General features: G+C 41.3%; 1 protein-coding gene across 3 annotated transcripts in view; it reads right to left on the bottom strand.

The window, feature by feature from the left end:
• Positions 1-11203, bottom strand: part of cadm2a (cell adhesion molecule 2a) — a 209510-nt gene extending 198307 nt beyond the window's left edge. For all 3 annotated transcript variants that reach the window (XM_068331827.1, XM_068331829.1, XM_068331828.1), the window contains exon 1: positions 10748-11203. In XM_068331827.1, coding sequence (XP_068187928.1) covers positions 10748-10808 — 61 coding nt within the window. In that variant the 5' untranslated portion in view covers positions 10809-11203. The remainder of the gene's footprint in view (positions 1-10747) is intronic.
• Positions 11204-16192: the final 4989 nt, after the last annotated feature.

The following is a 16192-nucleotide window of genomic DNA, read 5'->3' as shown; positions in this document are numbered from 1 at the left end:
CGTGCTACTTGAAATGGCTCCTTACTGTGCATATCTGTGGACAGCTGTAACATGATTTCAGCATTAATAAGGCAATATCCCTTTGTAGTATGTGTAATGAATACAAAAGTTAAAGGCATAAGTACAGGAATTAGCACACGCTGCCAATCCAAAAGCATGACAGAACCAAGCATTTATGAGAGATCTGAGTAAAACTGCAATTTTATCAATACCACTATCACCTTTTAATAATCAATTTCATTTTCATGTACAGGAGGATGTCAGGGTGCCAGGGAAAATATATTAAAACTGCAGATCGCTGTTGAGAAAAACATTGTCATCACTTTACGTTTGCCGTGTGGATGTGAGCGAAGAGATGGAACGATGTAAATTTTCTGATAGCCAGGGTTCTTTTTTTATTATCATGCCTCGCCATGCGGTGCGATAAAGAATAATACTCTCTGGGATAAAGGGTATCACATTGCACTTCAATTGTGAATGAAAATGAAAATGATCTATCTCAAATAGAAAATCCCAAATATGAGATTCATCAAAAGCTTCGACGCTATGAGATTTCTGACAAAGTTAACATGTGATTCCTCGGTGACGTCAGATCTGCGATCATAATGTCGAAGGAGGTGAAGGAGTGGCTGCAAGATTACACAAACAAGCTGGACTGGCACCAGCTGTGATAATCAACTTAGAGTAAGATAATGGCTCTTTTTTTATTAGGAGATCACATTTAATAAGGTCACCATGATGATGATGATGATGAACACTGCATTGCAAGAACAGCTTAGGGATCAACACTTCCTGGAGTGAGAGACTAGGCCACCGTTCACCAGCGGCAACTGTGGTTAAAACTGTCTCATTAGTATTATGCCCGGGAGATTTCAAGATTTTCTATGTGTGTGTGTGTGTGTGTGTGTGTGTGTGTGTGTGTGTGATTACATTTGAAGGTGACCAATGCTGTGAGGACTTATACATGTCTCCCGTTGCAAGTAAACATTCTGTATGTTGATATCTCCATTCAGTATTCTATTGCGTTCTCCCCTCCGCCATCCATCTCAGCTTCAGAGTAGCATGATAATGCTGCTCCAAGGGTGCTTCTCAAAGGATTAGCACAGATTAGCATTAGCTGGTCCATTTGAAGTGGATACACATACTGTATGTCAGCATTAGCATGCTGGCAAACTGTCTGGGTGTCCAAAAGGATATGGGATCCTGTAAAACACGTGATGTCTGGTAATTAAAAAAATAATGAATGTCACGGCAAAACTGGGTTTAAAATACAAAGAAAAGAAATCCTCTGAAGTGTTTTATTTCTATTTCAAAAGTTTCATTGTAAGATCTAAATACCCCAATTTTCAGGTTTTTACATTCATTCGTCTGATCGATGTCAACAATAGAAATAACAATTTCTTAACTACCGTTTTGACAAATTTTCAAGGAAAAAGAAACAATTATTAATACGATCTTAAAACGAAGGATTGCTTTCCAAAATATAAACAGGTGATATCCTGTGCTTTGAAATGAATCCAGTTAGGATCAGTTCTCTGACCACATGGGCTACAGTTTAACATTTAAAATAATTAAATGCCCTTGCTGGAGCAAGCTCCAGATAATGGTCTGAAATGTAGCAGTGCCAAATGACAGGAATATAACCTTTTAATCAGCGCATGAGCAGTGCTGTGATACTCCACATAATGGAGAGAATATGTTTATGTTAACAACATTAATGCACAGCACACTAAACAAGTCTTACCACATAAGAACTACATGAGAATATTGCCTCCCTTCAGCCAGTGGAAGCTTTTGACTCCGTATTGGGGAGTGATGGGCTGAGTAATTGAGTGCACTGTGAGACATTCGCTAATGAGGAAGATAAAGGAGGAATTTAGTTAACTGTGTTTCCCCATTTCTAATGATAGGAGATGAGCAGAGACAGAGAGGGAGTACATTCTGCGTTCCAAAAGAATGCATCTGCTGAATGTTTAACTTGTCTACTCGTTGTTTTTGCAAAGCACAATGCCTGTTCCACCCAACTGGAGCAAAGTGAGAGAGAAGCAAATAGCTTTAAGATAGGAGGTGAAATTAGCCGTAATTGGAGACCATTTAAAAACATAATAACTTCTTTGTTTCCTCAGCAGGAGGTTTGGTGCTGGGGAAGCTTTTTGATTAGAACTGGTGATGAGTTAGCTATAAAACTAGTGATCCGAATCTTTCCCAGATTCACGCGATGTGTTAGTGCATGTGTTATGTCTGTCTGACAAAATACAAGAATTAATATTTGAGGAGGAGGATTATTGAAGTCCGGTGTTGAACCAGTGGACAATATCATAAGACGCTAATTTCAACACAAGGCAGCGGGAGAAGGCAAATTGATATGTAAAATCTCAAAAGCATCGATGTGTAGCAGCAACGTACAAAAAAAAAAATTCAAATGGAACATGAAAGTATGTAGAAAAATCCAGCTGGATTCAGCATCTTTAACAAAGATGGGTATGTGGTGGCAAATTGTCACCGTTCCACTGAGTCGGACAGGGGAAGTAAACTCAGGGGTGTGCGCCACTTAGGATGGGGGGAATAACGTCGTGGAGCATAGAATGGATTTGCAGTGTGGCAAACAGAGACAGATGGTGGAGGGGGGGCTGTGTGTTCCTATGCACTATGTGTTTGCTAGCTTGGACATACACACACGCTGTGAAACAGTACAATGAGTGCGGAGAAGAAATCCCTAAGGCGCATTATGTATGCTGTTGCTCATTCTCCCAAGCCAAGGGTCTCAGTTCATTTGCTTTTTAACTGTTATAAATTGTCTCACTTGACTCCATTTTCCCTCCCCCACTACAACAGGCCTGAAGCAATCTGCACAGAAAGCAGCTAGAAACCAAACTTAGAATCAATATAGAATTTAGAAATTTGGTGGAAAGATTATTGGAAACACATAAATGTACTGTAGTCATAGAGTGGTTGTTCAGTGCGTGTTGTAACCAGGTGTTAAAGCTCATTGTTATGTGTGAGAATGGGTGTATGGGTGGAACTCTTTTCAGTAAGATGAAATTTCAGACTTTATGTTTTCAAAAAATAATCACTTAATTACCGACTATGGTTTACCACTGAAACTTGCGCACCCACACTCACACAGTCATGCAGATTTACTCCCATCTGAAGCCCGGTTGTTCTGCACATTGAACAGGTGTCCGGAAGCGAAGAACTGAAACAACAATTTATAGCGTTTATCGAGCACAATGGTCCTGCACCGTTTGAGGTGGAGACAATGGTAATGGATAGCAACCGCATGCTTGTATAACATAAGACATCTACTGAAAGTGCTCTCGAGCAAAAAAAAAAAAAAAAAGCATCTAAAAGCTCTCAAGCACTGAATCACGGATGAGGGTGAACCCTCAGGCGGATGATTAGACGAGGGACTGCAAAGTGGCTTTTGGCGATAATGCAGTTGTGACTACAAAAACAGACACACACACACACACACACACACACACAAAACACACAGAGAAAGTCAATTAACATAAACATATGTCTTTGGGGAATTATAATTCAATTAGCTTTAGCTACTTCTCCACTTCCTTAGAGATCACAATGCTAAAACAAACACACAGATAGTTATTTGTGTCTGCAGTAAATCCCCGCGTTTCAATTAATGTTATGACATGACTCCATGTTGTTATTGCATAAGAATGAATTCACCAATTAAGCGCTAAATCAGTGTATTATTCAATATTAGAGAAGCATGAGATCTAAATGCAGCATACACATGGAATGTCTTAGCCAGATATTACAGAGACAGCTGCACTGGCAAAATGACTTAAAGCTGAGTTATGGCGACAATAAATGTATGAAGTATGAGAGTCCATAAGAGACACCATGCATTTACTGCATCCCAAAATATGCACAATAAAAATAAACCAAGAAGAGGAACAACAAGATCGGCGAGGAAAATGTAATGTGGACGATTTTCTTAAATGCATATATGAAAAAAAAGAATTGCAGTTTGGTAAAATGTTATCTAATTTGTGAGTGGAAAAAGGGTGTACGGATTTAATCCCAGACTTATTAGAGTTTTTGAATAAAATAACAAAATAATCTTCTACATTCAGTTATGGCTGTGACAACAGCAACATTACTTTAGTATTGTGTTCAGTGCCAATTACCGTTTCTTTTTCTGCAAGTGAAAGCTTACAGGAGTGCATGTGTGATGTTATAAGTGCAGCAGGACCTTGAGTTGTGTTAATCTGCCAGGTCAGCTCACATAGGGCTATCCTGTCACTGCTCTCCTCGTGTGGGACACACCAGCAGCTCCAGCACAACCTGGAAAACTGCAATCGAGCAGAGTATGCCAGCTCAAGTGACATCGCTATAGCCGCCTCAATCCTCCGCAGAGCCGAATCAACCACCGCATTTAAATGAAGGATCATCTGACTTTTATTCCTGCTGAGGTATGGGTAGTTTACGCCCATCTCTATCGATCCCTCTTCACTCATACTTTTAAACACGTTAACCTGCTGGTTTAAAGGTCAGGTTTATCCCCATCGTTGGGTCGCTCGCCTCTCATTTCAAATGAGGTGTCTTGGGATGATTTGATTTGCTCATTTGCATACTGAATATAGAAATACAAGCTCCAAAAGCTAACAACAGATCTGGTATAAATTTTCCATAATCACCTGGAAATAAAGTACACTCAGTATGACTATGCAGTATATGATGTTAAATTTGAAATATTTCAGTAGCAGAAATCCTTTTTCAATTCCATTTTTTATGTTTCTATTCATTGTTTGTATTGAAGGAAGAGAAGAGAAGAGAAGAGAAGAGAAGAGAAGAGAAGAGAAGAGAAGAGAAGAGAAGAGAAGAGAAGAGAAGAGAGAAAACACATTCTTATCTCCAGCTCAAATCTTAGGGCCTGGAGATAGCAGCACTATTTTCCCTCCCTTTGCCGCTATGTTTGTGCTCTACCTTCATCCTTTTTCAACATATTCCCTGTGAATTTTCTCTTCCTGTCAACGCTGATTTGACTGAAAAAATATGTCTGTGTGTAGAGAGAGAAAGAGAAAACAGCTCTCATTCTGAATCTGGGTCATAAAAACAGCACAAATAAATTAAAAATGCCACAATTTCTGAGCTTCATCTTCTGTTTAGTCCAGTGAATGTAGCCCTGGAAAACAAAACATGCGTCTGCTGCTTTTGTCTGTTTCTGTCTTCTCCACGTCTGTGTGCTGGTGTATTTGTGTGAGTGTATATGTTTTTTGGTGGCACAAACACATTTTGTGTAATGTATGTACAAGAAAGGGGTTGCTTCGCTTTGGATGAATGCATTCTGTCACAAAAACAAAAAGGAGTTCAGAAACAATATCAAATTTGGGACAGGAGAGCTAAGAGAGTTGGTAGAGTTGCAGCTGTCCATCTCTTTATCTGTGTTGAAGAAAATGATTACTGTAACATGCACGACAAAGTCTCCAGACTCCAGCCCTGGGGGAGTTACATGAAAAGGAGCTGTCAGATGAAAGGGCACACAACGTAAGAAGAGCATTATCTTGGTTAAGAGTTGTTAAGACAAGGGTGGGGGGGGGGCACAAGCACAATAGTTTCAACTGAGAGTGCATGATAAATTAACCCAATACGTTCTTTTTCTTTTTTTGCAAGCATGTGTGAGAAGGAAAGGCTGCAGAGAAGAAGGATAATTAACTTTAATGTCTCATTTTCTTCAGCTTCCACCTCTTTCACCTTTTCCTGTTTAAGGCAAAAGATGAAAACCATCTGCATTATGCACCATCTGAGAATTTTAATCCAAAGTGGTGACCGTGTTTGTGTCTCTTTATTCCATAGTGTTTGAGATTAGTGACACATGGCTTGTCAAAGACTGGAGCCTCAGATTAGCCACTCGCTAATCCTTTGGAATTCAATGCTAATACAGACATCACATATGCACGCACGCGTACGCCAAGGCTGACACGCTCACAGCTGACACCGCAGTCTGTCTTTCCCTAATGTATGTGATCACGTTCAAAATGAATGCGTTGATTACGTCTGAATGCTTCCGGCTGAGTCAGGAAAAAGGAACCAAACGTCTTGGAATCGAGACAAAAAAGACGATTCGAACACAAGGATGAGCGTAAATTTCTCTTCCCTAATGCTACTTTGAATCAAAAGTAATTCCTGTTTAAAGCGCAGAGCAAGCTTTTATAGTCAGAAGATGTGCATCGATAATGCACATTAGTCCATATTCATGTTCATAAGTCGCTTCACGCTCACTCTCAGGAAAGAGCACCATCAGCTGATATGTTAGCTGAGCTTGCATGCTCCTCACAGCTACTGGGGGGTCTATTTAGGGTGCACACTTGCTGACTGCTACTGCTGCTGCTGCTGTTGCAGCTGAATCCACCTGTGGGCTCATACCCTCACTGTTCTCCGTAGGAGGCTGTATTTGATCCCCCCCCCCCCCCTTCTCTCCCTTTTGGGCTGGCTTTAAATTATACTCTGCCAAAGAAATATGAAGCACAGCATAGATGCCAAAATAAATATCCATTTATTCCACAATGATTATCCACAGATATGTTATTTATGAAATGAAAAGCAGACTTTTTATGTATCTGAAGTCAGTCATCAGCGACATATGATTATATTACATTATATATATATATATATATATATATATATATATATATATATATATATATATGTTTCTATAAATGTCATTTCCTCTTGAATTTAAATCTGTAACAATGTTAGTATAATTTTATTCTATTTTAAGAGGATTCTTGCAGAGAAAAGTAAAGGTCACCGGTGATGATTTTTGACGAGCATGATGTATTTATATGTGTGTGTGCGTGCGTGTGTGTGCACAATAGGGTGAGCAGGACACAAGTTGTGTATGAAACAGCAGCTGGCATCCTGTGAGGCCATATTCTCAGAAGGCACACTTGTCAAATCAGTGTGTTCACACATACAGGCAGGCTAAATCGTGCACACACAGCACTTTAAACATAAGGCTCAGATCTGGCAGAAGTTTTCTGAGGCTTCTCATATGACATGAAAAAAGTAGGCAAACTCAGTTACAGGTGATTGATCAATACAGTCCAATTTATCTATATTTGTTTTGAGTGTTTGTTTAGAAGGGAATCTTTAAGTGGTAGAATCACTGATGCTTGATCCAGTTATGCTCCATCATTTGATGCGAACACAACCTATTTTTCAATCTCATTAAGTTACGTTCTTCTTTTTTTCTTCCTTTTTCATCTTAACAATGACTGTCCTCTTGCCTCTTCCTATTTTGTTTTACACACTGTCTAAACATATTGCGTAACCATCTGAATTTGCCAGAACGGCACATTTTCAAGCAAAAAGTGTGCCAAAAATGCACCTGTTTAGTCATGCGTAAAGAAATTTGGAGAAGGTGGCAGCTGAGCTCGAAGCGTTTGCTGGAGCATCTCTGGAGAAGAACCCTTTCTGTTGTGCCATGAGGAGAGTGTAAGCTTCCAATCCCAACATGCTCCCCTCCAGCCTTCTCCACCTCTCTGTTTTAACTTTTTGAACACCTGGACTGACTAAATACTGGCTTTGATCATGGGAAATAAATCTCTGTGATGCACATTGAGCCGATGCTGCTCCGTTGAGGACTCTCAGCACTGAAACCTCACGGCACCGCTACACAGCACCTCACATGTTCTACCTGTCACAGCATGACCATGACAATTAACACATTCACAAACAACACAAAAGCAGGAGGGGAAGAGTGTGAGAGAGACAGCGAGAGAGAACATCTTGTTTCTCCGGTGTAATCAGTGGCTCTACAAACACACACACAAGGACGCTTGTTATCTGTAGCTTTCCCACGCTGCTGTGGCACAAAGCTCCACACCAGGAATGGGAGGATGAAGCGAGGGAGGAATGGATGGAAGTACAGAGGGATGGAGGGTCAGCCTTCAGCCGCTTAGACTCACTGCGGGGATAAACATATCCCTCAGCGGGGGTTTGTATGTAGGCTAGCAAGATCAGAGTTCAAAACAGACAGACTACCCAGCCAGGCTGAGGGACAGGAAACAGACAGCGCAGCAGAGATAAACAGCCATCCATGCAGCGAACAACAAGCAGTGCACGTATCACACACTATAGCAGAGGAGATTGCCCAGTCCTCCTCCACACCTCTCCTCCCACATACTCTAAGATCAACTCCTCTATTCCAGAACATCTCCCTCTTCCTCTCCTGCTCCATGCCTCTATCTCCCCTCGCCTGCTGCTCATCCCCGAGCTCTTACGTAAGAGGCCTATTTGCATAACAGGCTGTTTTCTCTGGCTCCGGCACATGAGACACACTGGATAATATGTTAACAACTCGGGCTGTTGGTAAACAACAACCTCCATCACAACACTTCATGTTCACACTATATAGTATGCAGGTCTAGTCAGCGACAGAGATTCGGTGTCCCTGGATGCCACGATGGCAGCTGGCAGCGGGCCCAAAGGGGGCTGAAACAGCTGTCATTTACAGAGCACGCGGATATGGCTTGAACTAGGTAGACTTCATTCAAGAGCAGGCATATCTCCCTGCTGTGTGGAACCTATACAATAATAGGTCTTGCACAGAGAGATGACTGTTCAAATCAGGCAGCCTAGCATTATCCTCTTCAGGGATGGGGGAGAGAGGAAAAGAGAGAAGGAGACCGTTGTAGTGGGAGCTGTCAGATAAAACCGAGACCCTAAGATAACTCATTACAAACCAATTCATTAAGTCAAGAACGGCCTTAATCATGTCTAGTTATTAAGGACTGCTCTCACTCTCTCTCATATGCACAAACACACACTTCAAAGAGATAACAACAAATGATCAAGGGAATCGAGCACAAATGATCTCTCGTCTTGGGATTTACTCAATGTGAAAATGGTGCTTAAAGTCAAGGCTTTCATAATAATGCATTGCTTTCACAATGCCTTGAGTGCATGTTGATGATTTGAGGGAGATGAAGTGGACTTCATATCAACGAAAACCAAAGCTCAGTGTGGCATTGTTGCCCTGCTGTTTGACTGACAGGTGATCTGGAGCGACTCTAGCACCCTCCTGCCACTTGTAACAAAGGATGAACACAATAATCAAAAAAAATAAAAATATAAAATAAAAATGAAGAATAGAGGCTAAATTGTTCACATCCACATAACCCTACCCCTAAAATTATGTTCTTTGACCTCAGCCCCTCAAAATAAAAACACAGAAACAAAAACAAATGTTGTGCGAATACAATTTTTTTCATTCAGATTCATAGAAACCAGCAGTGATGCAGCTTATTTACAGTATTAAGTGTGGGCATCCTCAAAGTTGGATGGTTGATATGACGACGAAAGATCGATGTAATTCTCAGACATAAATCAACCATTCTTTTGATCATAAGAGTCCCAGTGTTCACTATTTTTTTCAATTACATAGATCAACATTCTCCATGATGCTGTTAATTTATTTCTGAGAAACTTAGACTATGAGTCATAAAGGCGATCAAAAAACTAAAGCACTCGACTCCAGTTCAAATGTAAGGAAATTCACTGTAATTGCCTTTTACAGTTATCACTGTTGTTATCACTGTTGTTTATCACCTCTACTTCCACTGACAGGCAACACTATAAACACTCTTAGAAGGCATGCGCCATTCACTGTGACCTTCACCCCCAATGTCACCTCCTCGGCACATTCACAGATCCCCTTGTTGTCTTATCACAACTGCCACAAAGTCTGTGGAGCAATTATCACAAATTACCACCAGACAAGAAAAATAAACATGTTCAGAGGAGATCAAACATCAGGAAGCTGTTTTCCATCATGTGGATCTAAAGTTATGTAAATAAATGAATGTCAAGGTGTCATAAAACAATCTGCTACAAGACACTTTAATTCAAAGGACAAAATAGTGATAGACTGGTATGATTTACTGGAAAATAAACTTTTGTGTATGTGATGGGGAACCTGACAGTCATGTAGGGCTGGACTCATTTTAAGTTTATGGCAAAAGCTTCGTGCAAGTCTACAGCTGACTGCGCGCTGTAGACAAAGACACCCTAACTGTGCATACAAAACACATGGCAATTTTATAAAATAATTTTAAAAAATATGAACAATCTGGTGGCTGAGATTCCAACGATTCTGTATTCGGTGACACCAGACAGCAAAGTACGCAAAACGCACCCAACATCTCTGCGACTCATCCAACTGCTGCAAGTGAAAACCAACTACGAGGATGGTTACTTAATGGTGAGGTGTGTCTTCCCAGCGCCACTCACACACAGGGAACAACACCGGATCGTGAGCTCAGGGAAACGCGCCAGGCTGCCCTGTGTGATGCTGAGGTCATGTGCTGAAAATAGGAATCCCCTAATTCTTGAACATTAACATACCATAGAGACCACGAATGTTACAGCATAAGCTCTCTCTCTCTCTCTCTCTCTCTCTCTCTCTCTCTCTCTCTCTCTCTCTCTCTCTCTCTCTCTCTCTCTCTCTCTCTCTCTCTCTCTCTCTCTCGTTTGCGCATGCACGTCTGCGAGCGCACGTACAAACGCGCGCAGACACTTGACGTCTGCATGTACAAGAGAGGGCTCAAGGTCTGCATCTTTTTTCTTTTTTTTTCCTTTTTTTTTACCGGTACCTGTGTGCGACAGCGACTCTTGCTGCCCTGCGACTGGCCTGTAACATGCGCGCATAAACATGCGTGTCCTGACGCACATCCACACAACCATACGCGCACGTACGCACCACTCGTCCCAGGCTCACCTTTGAGAAGAATCCCGTAAATAGTATAGAGGGTAAAAATCAGATTACTCTTGATATTCATCCTGTCTTCCTTTTTTTTTTGTTACTCTTCTTTTCCGCGTTACTAACTTCTCCAAGTCTCTCCCCCAGTGGACCTCGAACCGGACTGGATGGCTGTACCAGATATCCAGGTGGACTTCCCTGCGCGTCTTTGCCGGGTCTATGAGGAAAAGGGGATTAACACAATCGACTTTACCAGCCGTAGATTGTGGTTCTTTGAAAAAGAAAACGTTCCTTTTAAAAAAAAACAAAACAATATGCTAGATGTTTGCAGGGATGCACCAGATAATCAGATACGGGTTCAGTTTGCGGGACTCTGCAGAGCAGCAGTCAGCCTCAGGGACTGATCACGGTCGACCTATGGTAACAGAGCAGAAGCTGCCGCTGTAGCTCAACGTCTGCCCCGGTCTCGGTCTGCTATGTCGCACAATCCAAAACGCAGTGAACACGAGTGGATTATTTGAGTCCCGCCCACACACGTTTGACAGACAGGAAAGGTGAACCAATCATGAAAACCCGAGAAGAGGAGAAGCGGGCAGGGCGGTGCGGTGCGGCGTGGGGGTTGTTCAGCGACCGGTATACACTGGAAAAAAATGTCCATTCCATGTAGTTTTTCCGAACCTGTGTGAGGATACAAGTGTCTCAACAGAAAACAGAATAGTAGGATGAGTCAGCCCCCATTTTCTTTGCAGGGAAGGTCAAAGCTCGTCCAATTATTTTGTGCTGTGGCTGGCATTTTGTTAAGTTATTTGCTTCTGCAACAAAAAAACAAAGCAACACGATGTACTGGAAATACATCCTCGGAAAACACACCCACAACTACATAGATATTAAAAAAAAAAAAAGACCTGTGGAGAAACAGGGAACTAAAATGAACCGCATGATTATTTATCCCCAAAAAAAGCAAAAGCAGTGAAAATAAATTGAAAATAAATTAAAAGTTGGCAGCAGGCAGAGGTGGAGCTAGAGGTATGAGCGCGTTGTTGAAGCTGCAAAATACTGTCTGGTGTTTAATTGTGATTCTTGGTTTCAGTGTATGAATGTCTGACGTTAATGCATCGCTTCCGTCCAGATGATGCTCCGTCTCAGATGGACTTTGTTGTTGTCAGTCACGTCCGTGCGCAAGATCATTTTTTACAGTGTACGCATCGAATGCGCTCAGAATTCAAAACAGAGAAAGAACATGCAGACACGCTCTGGGCGTGATCTGTCTCTCCACATCAGCTGGATAACTTGCTTTATGTTTGATTACTTGCTTTTATATGAGGTGTATAGATATTTTTTTAATTAAATTGCTGGCTTTTACTTTTACTATATTCGTTGGGCAATCCACGTTTTAATTCATCCAGAAAGAGTCTCATGGCGCGCATACACAAGAGCGTGTCACTAGAAATAGATGATTGATACCCAAATGTCAGGTAATTGAGATTAGGTAGATTACATACTGTCAAGGTAAATCAAGAAACAGAAAGACAGCCTTTGCTATAAGAAAGAAATATACCATAACTCCTAACGTCAATACAGCTAAAAGCGCTCGTTAAAATGCACCACAGTACAGGAAGTTGGTGTTTTCCGCCTCCGGGAATGATGCTACAGGGTAACAGCGGCATAATTCTTAGAAGGGAAGGGCCACTGACCAGGCTGTCATATTTGACGTGCTGGAAGTGAGAACAGGCTGGAGGTTGCCAACAACGTGATGTTTATGTGCAGAAGTGGTCTGAAAAAAAAGTTAAAAGACTAAAAGGGAAGAGAAAGGAGAAGAGAATAAGAATAGAAGCCAAGGCGCAGGCTCCATATTGTTTCATGTGTTCTGTAAATGCTTTGTGACCACTTGCCAACACTACAATCTGTAGCAGCAAACAGAAATAAACCCTGCATCATATCTATGGAAATAATTTGTTCCAAGGAATTCCAAACCACTTTTGATATAACATATATTAAATTATATATTGCTAATGAAAAATGAAAAATATTATCACAGGTCTGCCAGCTTGTGATGATAAAGTAAGTGTGCAGCTTATTGAAAGTACACAGTACTGATTGATTTGACAAGGATCCCAAGGCCATTTGATGAAGATTGTTAAAAACTCTTTTATTACTGTAAATCATGGATAAACCAGTGAAACAAAGACTTTTCAACATAAAGGAGTCTTCATCAGTGCAAAGTGCTTTTGCACTGATGAAGACTTGTCTTTATAGAGAGTGAAACTGGCAGGAAAAAATAGGAATGGTCGTGCAGCACAGAGGAGCCAGTGAAAACGCTTTGAACTGTGTAATCACTCTACGTATAAATAAATGTCTGGCATCATAAGACTTACAGTAGCTCAGGAGGGACATCAAGAGCTTTATAATCACAGGTATGAATTAATAAGGAGGTATTAGAGTGTGATTGAAAAGTAACATCAGTTATGGACCTATTGAAGGTTTTCACAGCATGAACAGTGTTTACTTTTTTCAGTGGCAAAGACATACACACACAGACACACACACATACGCACCTACACACAAACACACACACACACACGCACGCACGCACACACACACACACACGCATTCACACTACCCTTTGCTTCCTGAAAGGATTTTGAACTGTTTGTGGAAGACGTTCTGTATATAAACCTGACTTGGCCTGCTGATCTCATTTTGGGTCAGTCCACTTTAAGAGGGAGTGCTGCACACCTTGTAATGGCTCATTTCACACTTTCCGAATTGGAGTGTGCCATCACTGGAGGCATAGCAAAGAACCACAGGGTCTTCTCTAAAAAGTGTTTGGGTCCAGGAGAAGGATCAGTCACTGAACTGATTGAAATGGCACACGTTTTCCACCTCAGCTGGGATTGTCCTGGCGCTCCAGATGGCAGATAGATAGATAGATAGTCTCCCTCTCACTCTGTCTAACACACACACACACACACACACACACACACACACACACACACACACACACACACACACACACACACACACACACACACACACACACACACACACACACACACGCACACACACAGTCACTAATGCACAGCCTCCACTCAGTTTCAAGTGACCACCACCTGCTCCTGGCTGAGACCATTGTTCACTGGTCCACCTAATGTAGGCTGACACATGTCGCCAAGCTGAGGGTCGAGCACTTTGGCTTGGATGGATCAAGGCGGGCCACAACATAAATCACCTCACCTTTTATATTGAAATTTTCTTTCATTTGTATTTCACTGTGTACGTGTGTGTGTGTGTGTGTGTGTATGCGTGCGTGTGTCTGTGTGTGTGCATAGGTGTGTGTATGTATTTGATTGAATTACCCACTTTCAGATCCTGTACAAAGCCACACACAATAAAAAATGTGAAAGGCATAAATATATATTAATGTAATCAAAGCAGGGATAACGGAGGGCTGGCAGCAATCCTCTTTTTAAGTCGTATGTTTTTTAAAATTCTGTGCACTTGCATTAAATTTTTTTTTAAAGTTGTATCTATTTATAAAGCATGCTCAGTATTCCACATTTACAAACGAATCACAAAATAAGGTTTTTTCAACCCAAGAAAACAAAACCCATCACAACAAATTAAAAATGTGACACAATATGTAGATGAGAGTGCAGAGAAACTGTTTTTTATTATCACACTTTCATCTTTTCACACACTTCCTGGACTCCTGACATCTGTAAACTATAGTTCAGAGGGTTGTCATGTGGCATATGGATGTGTGTGGGTGTTGCCAGGATTTGGGGGGGATTTGAGCGCTCTTTTATTTGTTTATTTATTTATTTTGCATCAGTCTCCTTTTATTCAGTTCCCTTTTGCCATGCTTCTGGCTATCTTCTTCAAGCAAAAGGCATCACCTGGTAGATGAGTTAACTCTGATCTGGAACAGCTCTCAAGCATGAAATGAAAAGTGATTTCAAAAATTGCTGCTATTTAAGAACCGCTGGCATTCATCTTGTTATGTGTGATACCACTGATTTTAGCTAAATTATCCACACATGTGCATTTGAGTAGAAAATGTCTGTCAGTGCCTATATTGTACCATGCAGTCCACATGCATGCCAAAGAAGAAATGAGAAACACTGAAAAGGAAAAAATCACACTGATGAGTGGTGTTCCTGCAGAGACATCAGACGGCGAGGGAGGAAATGGTATGTAGCTGATACAATGCACTAGTTACTGAAAAGTCTTCACAGCCCAGGAGCGGCTGTCTAAAACGAATGTATAACTTCAGTATGACAGAGGCTGCCTCTCTTGCAGACACCTGAGTGTTTTTCTCCCGCTGCGTCTGCGGTATAAATGACCTTTCCTTCAGAGTTTGGCAAGCATGAAGGTCCACAGAGACCAGAGCCATCGCAGGCTGCCACACCACAAGGGGAGACTTTCCGCCAAATTCAGGCAGATTCAAAGCGCAGCAGCAGGGCTGAAATTAGAGTGCTACACCGATTGTTTCAGTACCACTCACTCTGAAGTGTGTCTAGACCGAACTCTGAATACAAAAATGGCAAGGAGTGCCCTTTTGTTAATGGAAATGACAAAAATACACATCTCCATCAAGCTTTGAAAGATCATGCTGGTGGATTTAGCCCATTAACTAGGAGTGGCGTATATTTTCCCCTTTATTGTCCCATATTAACTGAAGGCGTTCTGCTGTCTTATGGTTAAGAAGACAGGTATGTGGTTGTTGGTTGAAACACATCTAAATGATGGCAGAGACTCTCTTTAACAAAGATGATGTAATACAAGCTGTATCAATAGAATAAAAAAGAATACATTTCCTGTCTCCTGAGTGGCTTGTGGTTACAGCTCCCACCCATCACCACTGGGTCTTTTTACCATTATATTGCTGGTGGCCATAGCTTGTCCATGCTGGCTTTTATCTGCAAGCTTAACATGCCCCCTCTACAGATCAATTTCTGCCATGATTCATAGGACTGAATAATAACTCTAAATGTTTGGAAGATATGTGGCTTGTGAAAAATGACTCAAATACGTTTGATGTCTGTGGGGAGAAAGAATCACTACCTACCTGTTTGGCTATTGATGTCCTAATGTCATATATAGGAAGAGAGAAGGAGAAAATGAGACAAACCTAAACCAGATAACTGAGGACGATCAGGTGCAAAGGGGTTTTGGCGTAAAAATGATGTGCCCAGAAACTGAGGCGGACGAGAACACAAACAAAAAGTTGTCCAAACAAGCAAATCTCAAGAATGGAAATCCAAAGAGCAGGAACTGGCGACATAAGTAATAATACTAAAATAGCACACGCAGAGAAGAGCAGACACTTGACATATTAAAAAATGTTTGTTGTGATGAACTGGCAAATAAAGTGGGGTTGATGCTGACTAATACACAAGCAAGGAAAGGCTGGTGTATTTGTATTTGTAACTTTTCATACAGCAACTGGTACCTAAATTGAAG

The sequence above is a fragment of the Antennarius striatus genome, chromosome 13, assembly GCF_040054535.1.
Source record: "Antennarius striatus isolate MH-2024 chromosome 13, ASM4005453v1, whole genome shotgun sequence".
In the NCBI taxonomy this organism is placed as follows: domain Eukaryota; kingdom Metazoa; phylum Chordata; class Actinopteri; order Lophiiformes; family Antennariidae; genus Antennarius; species Antennarius striatus.
This window is presented reverse-complemented; position numbering and strand designations above follow the sequence as displayed.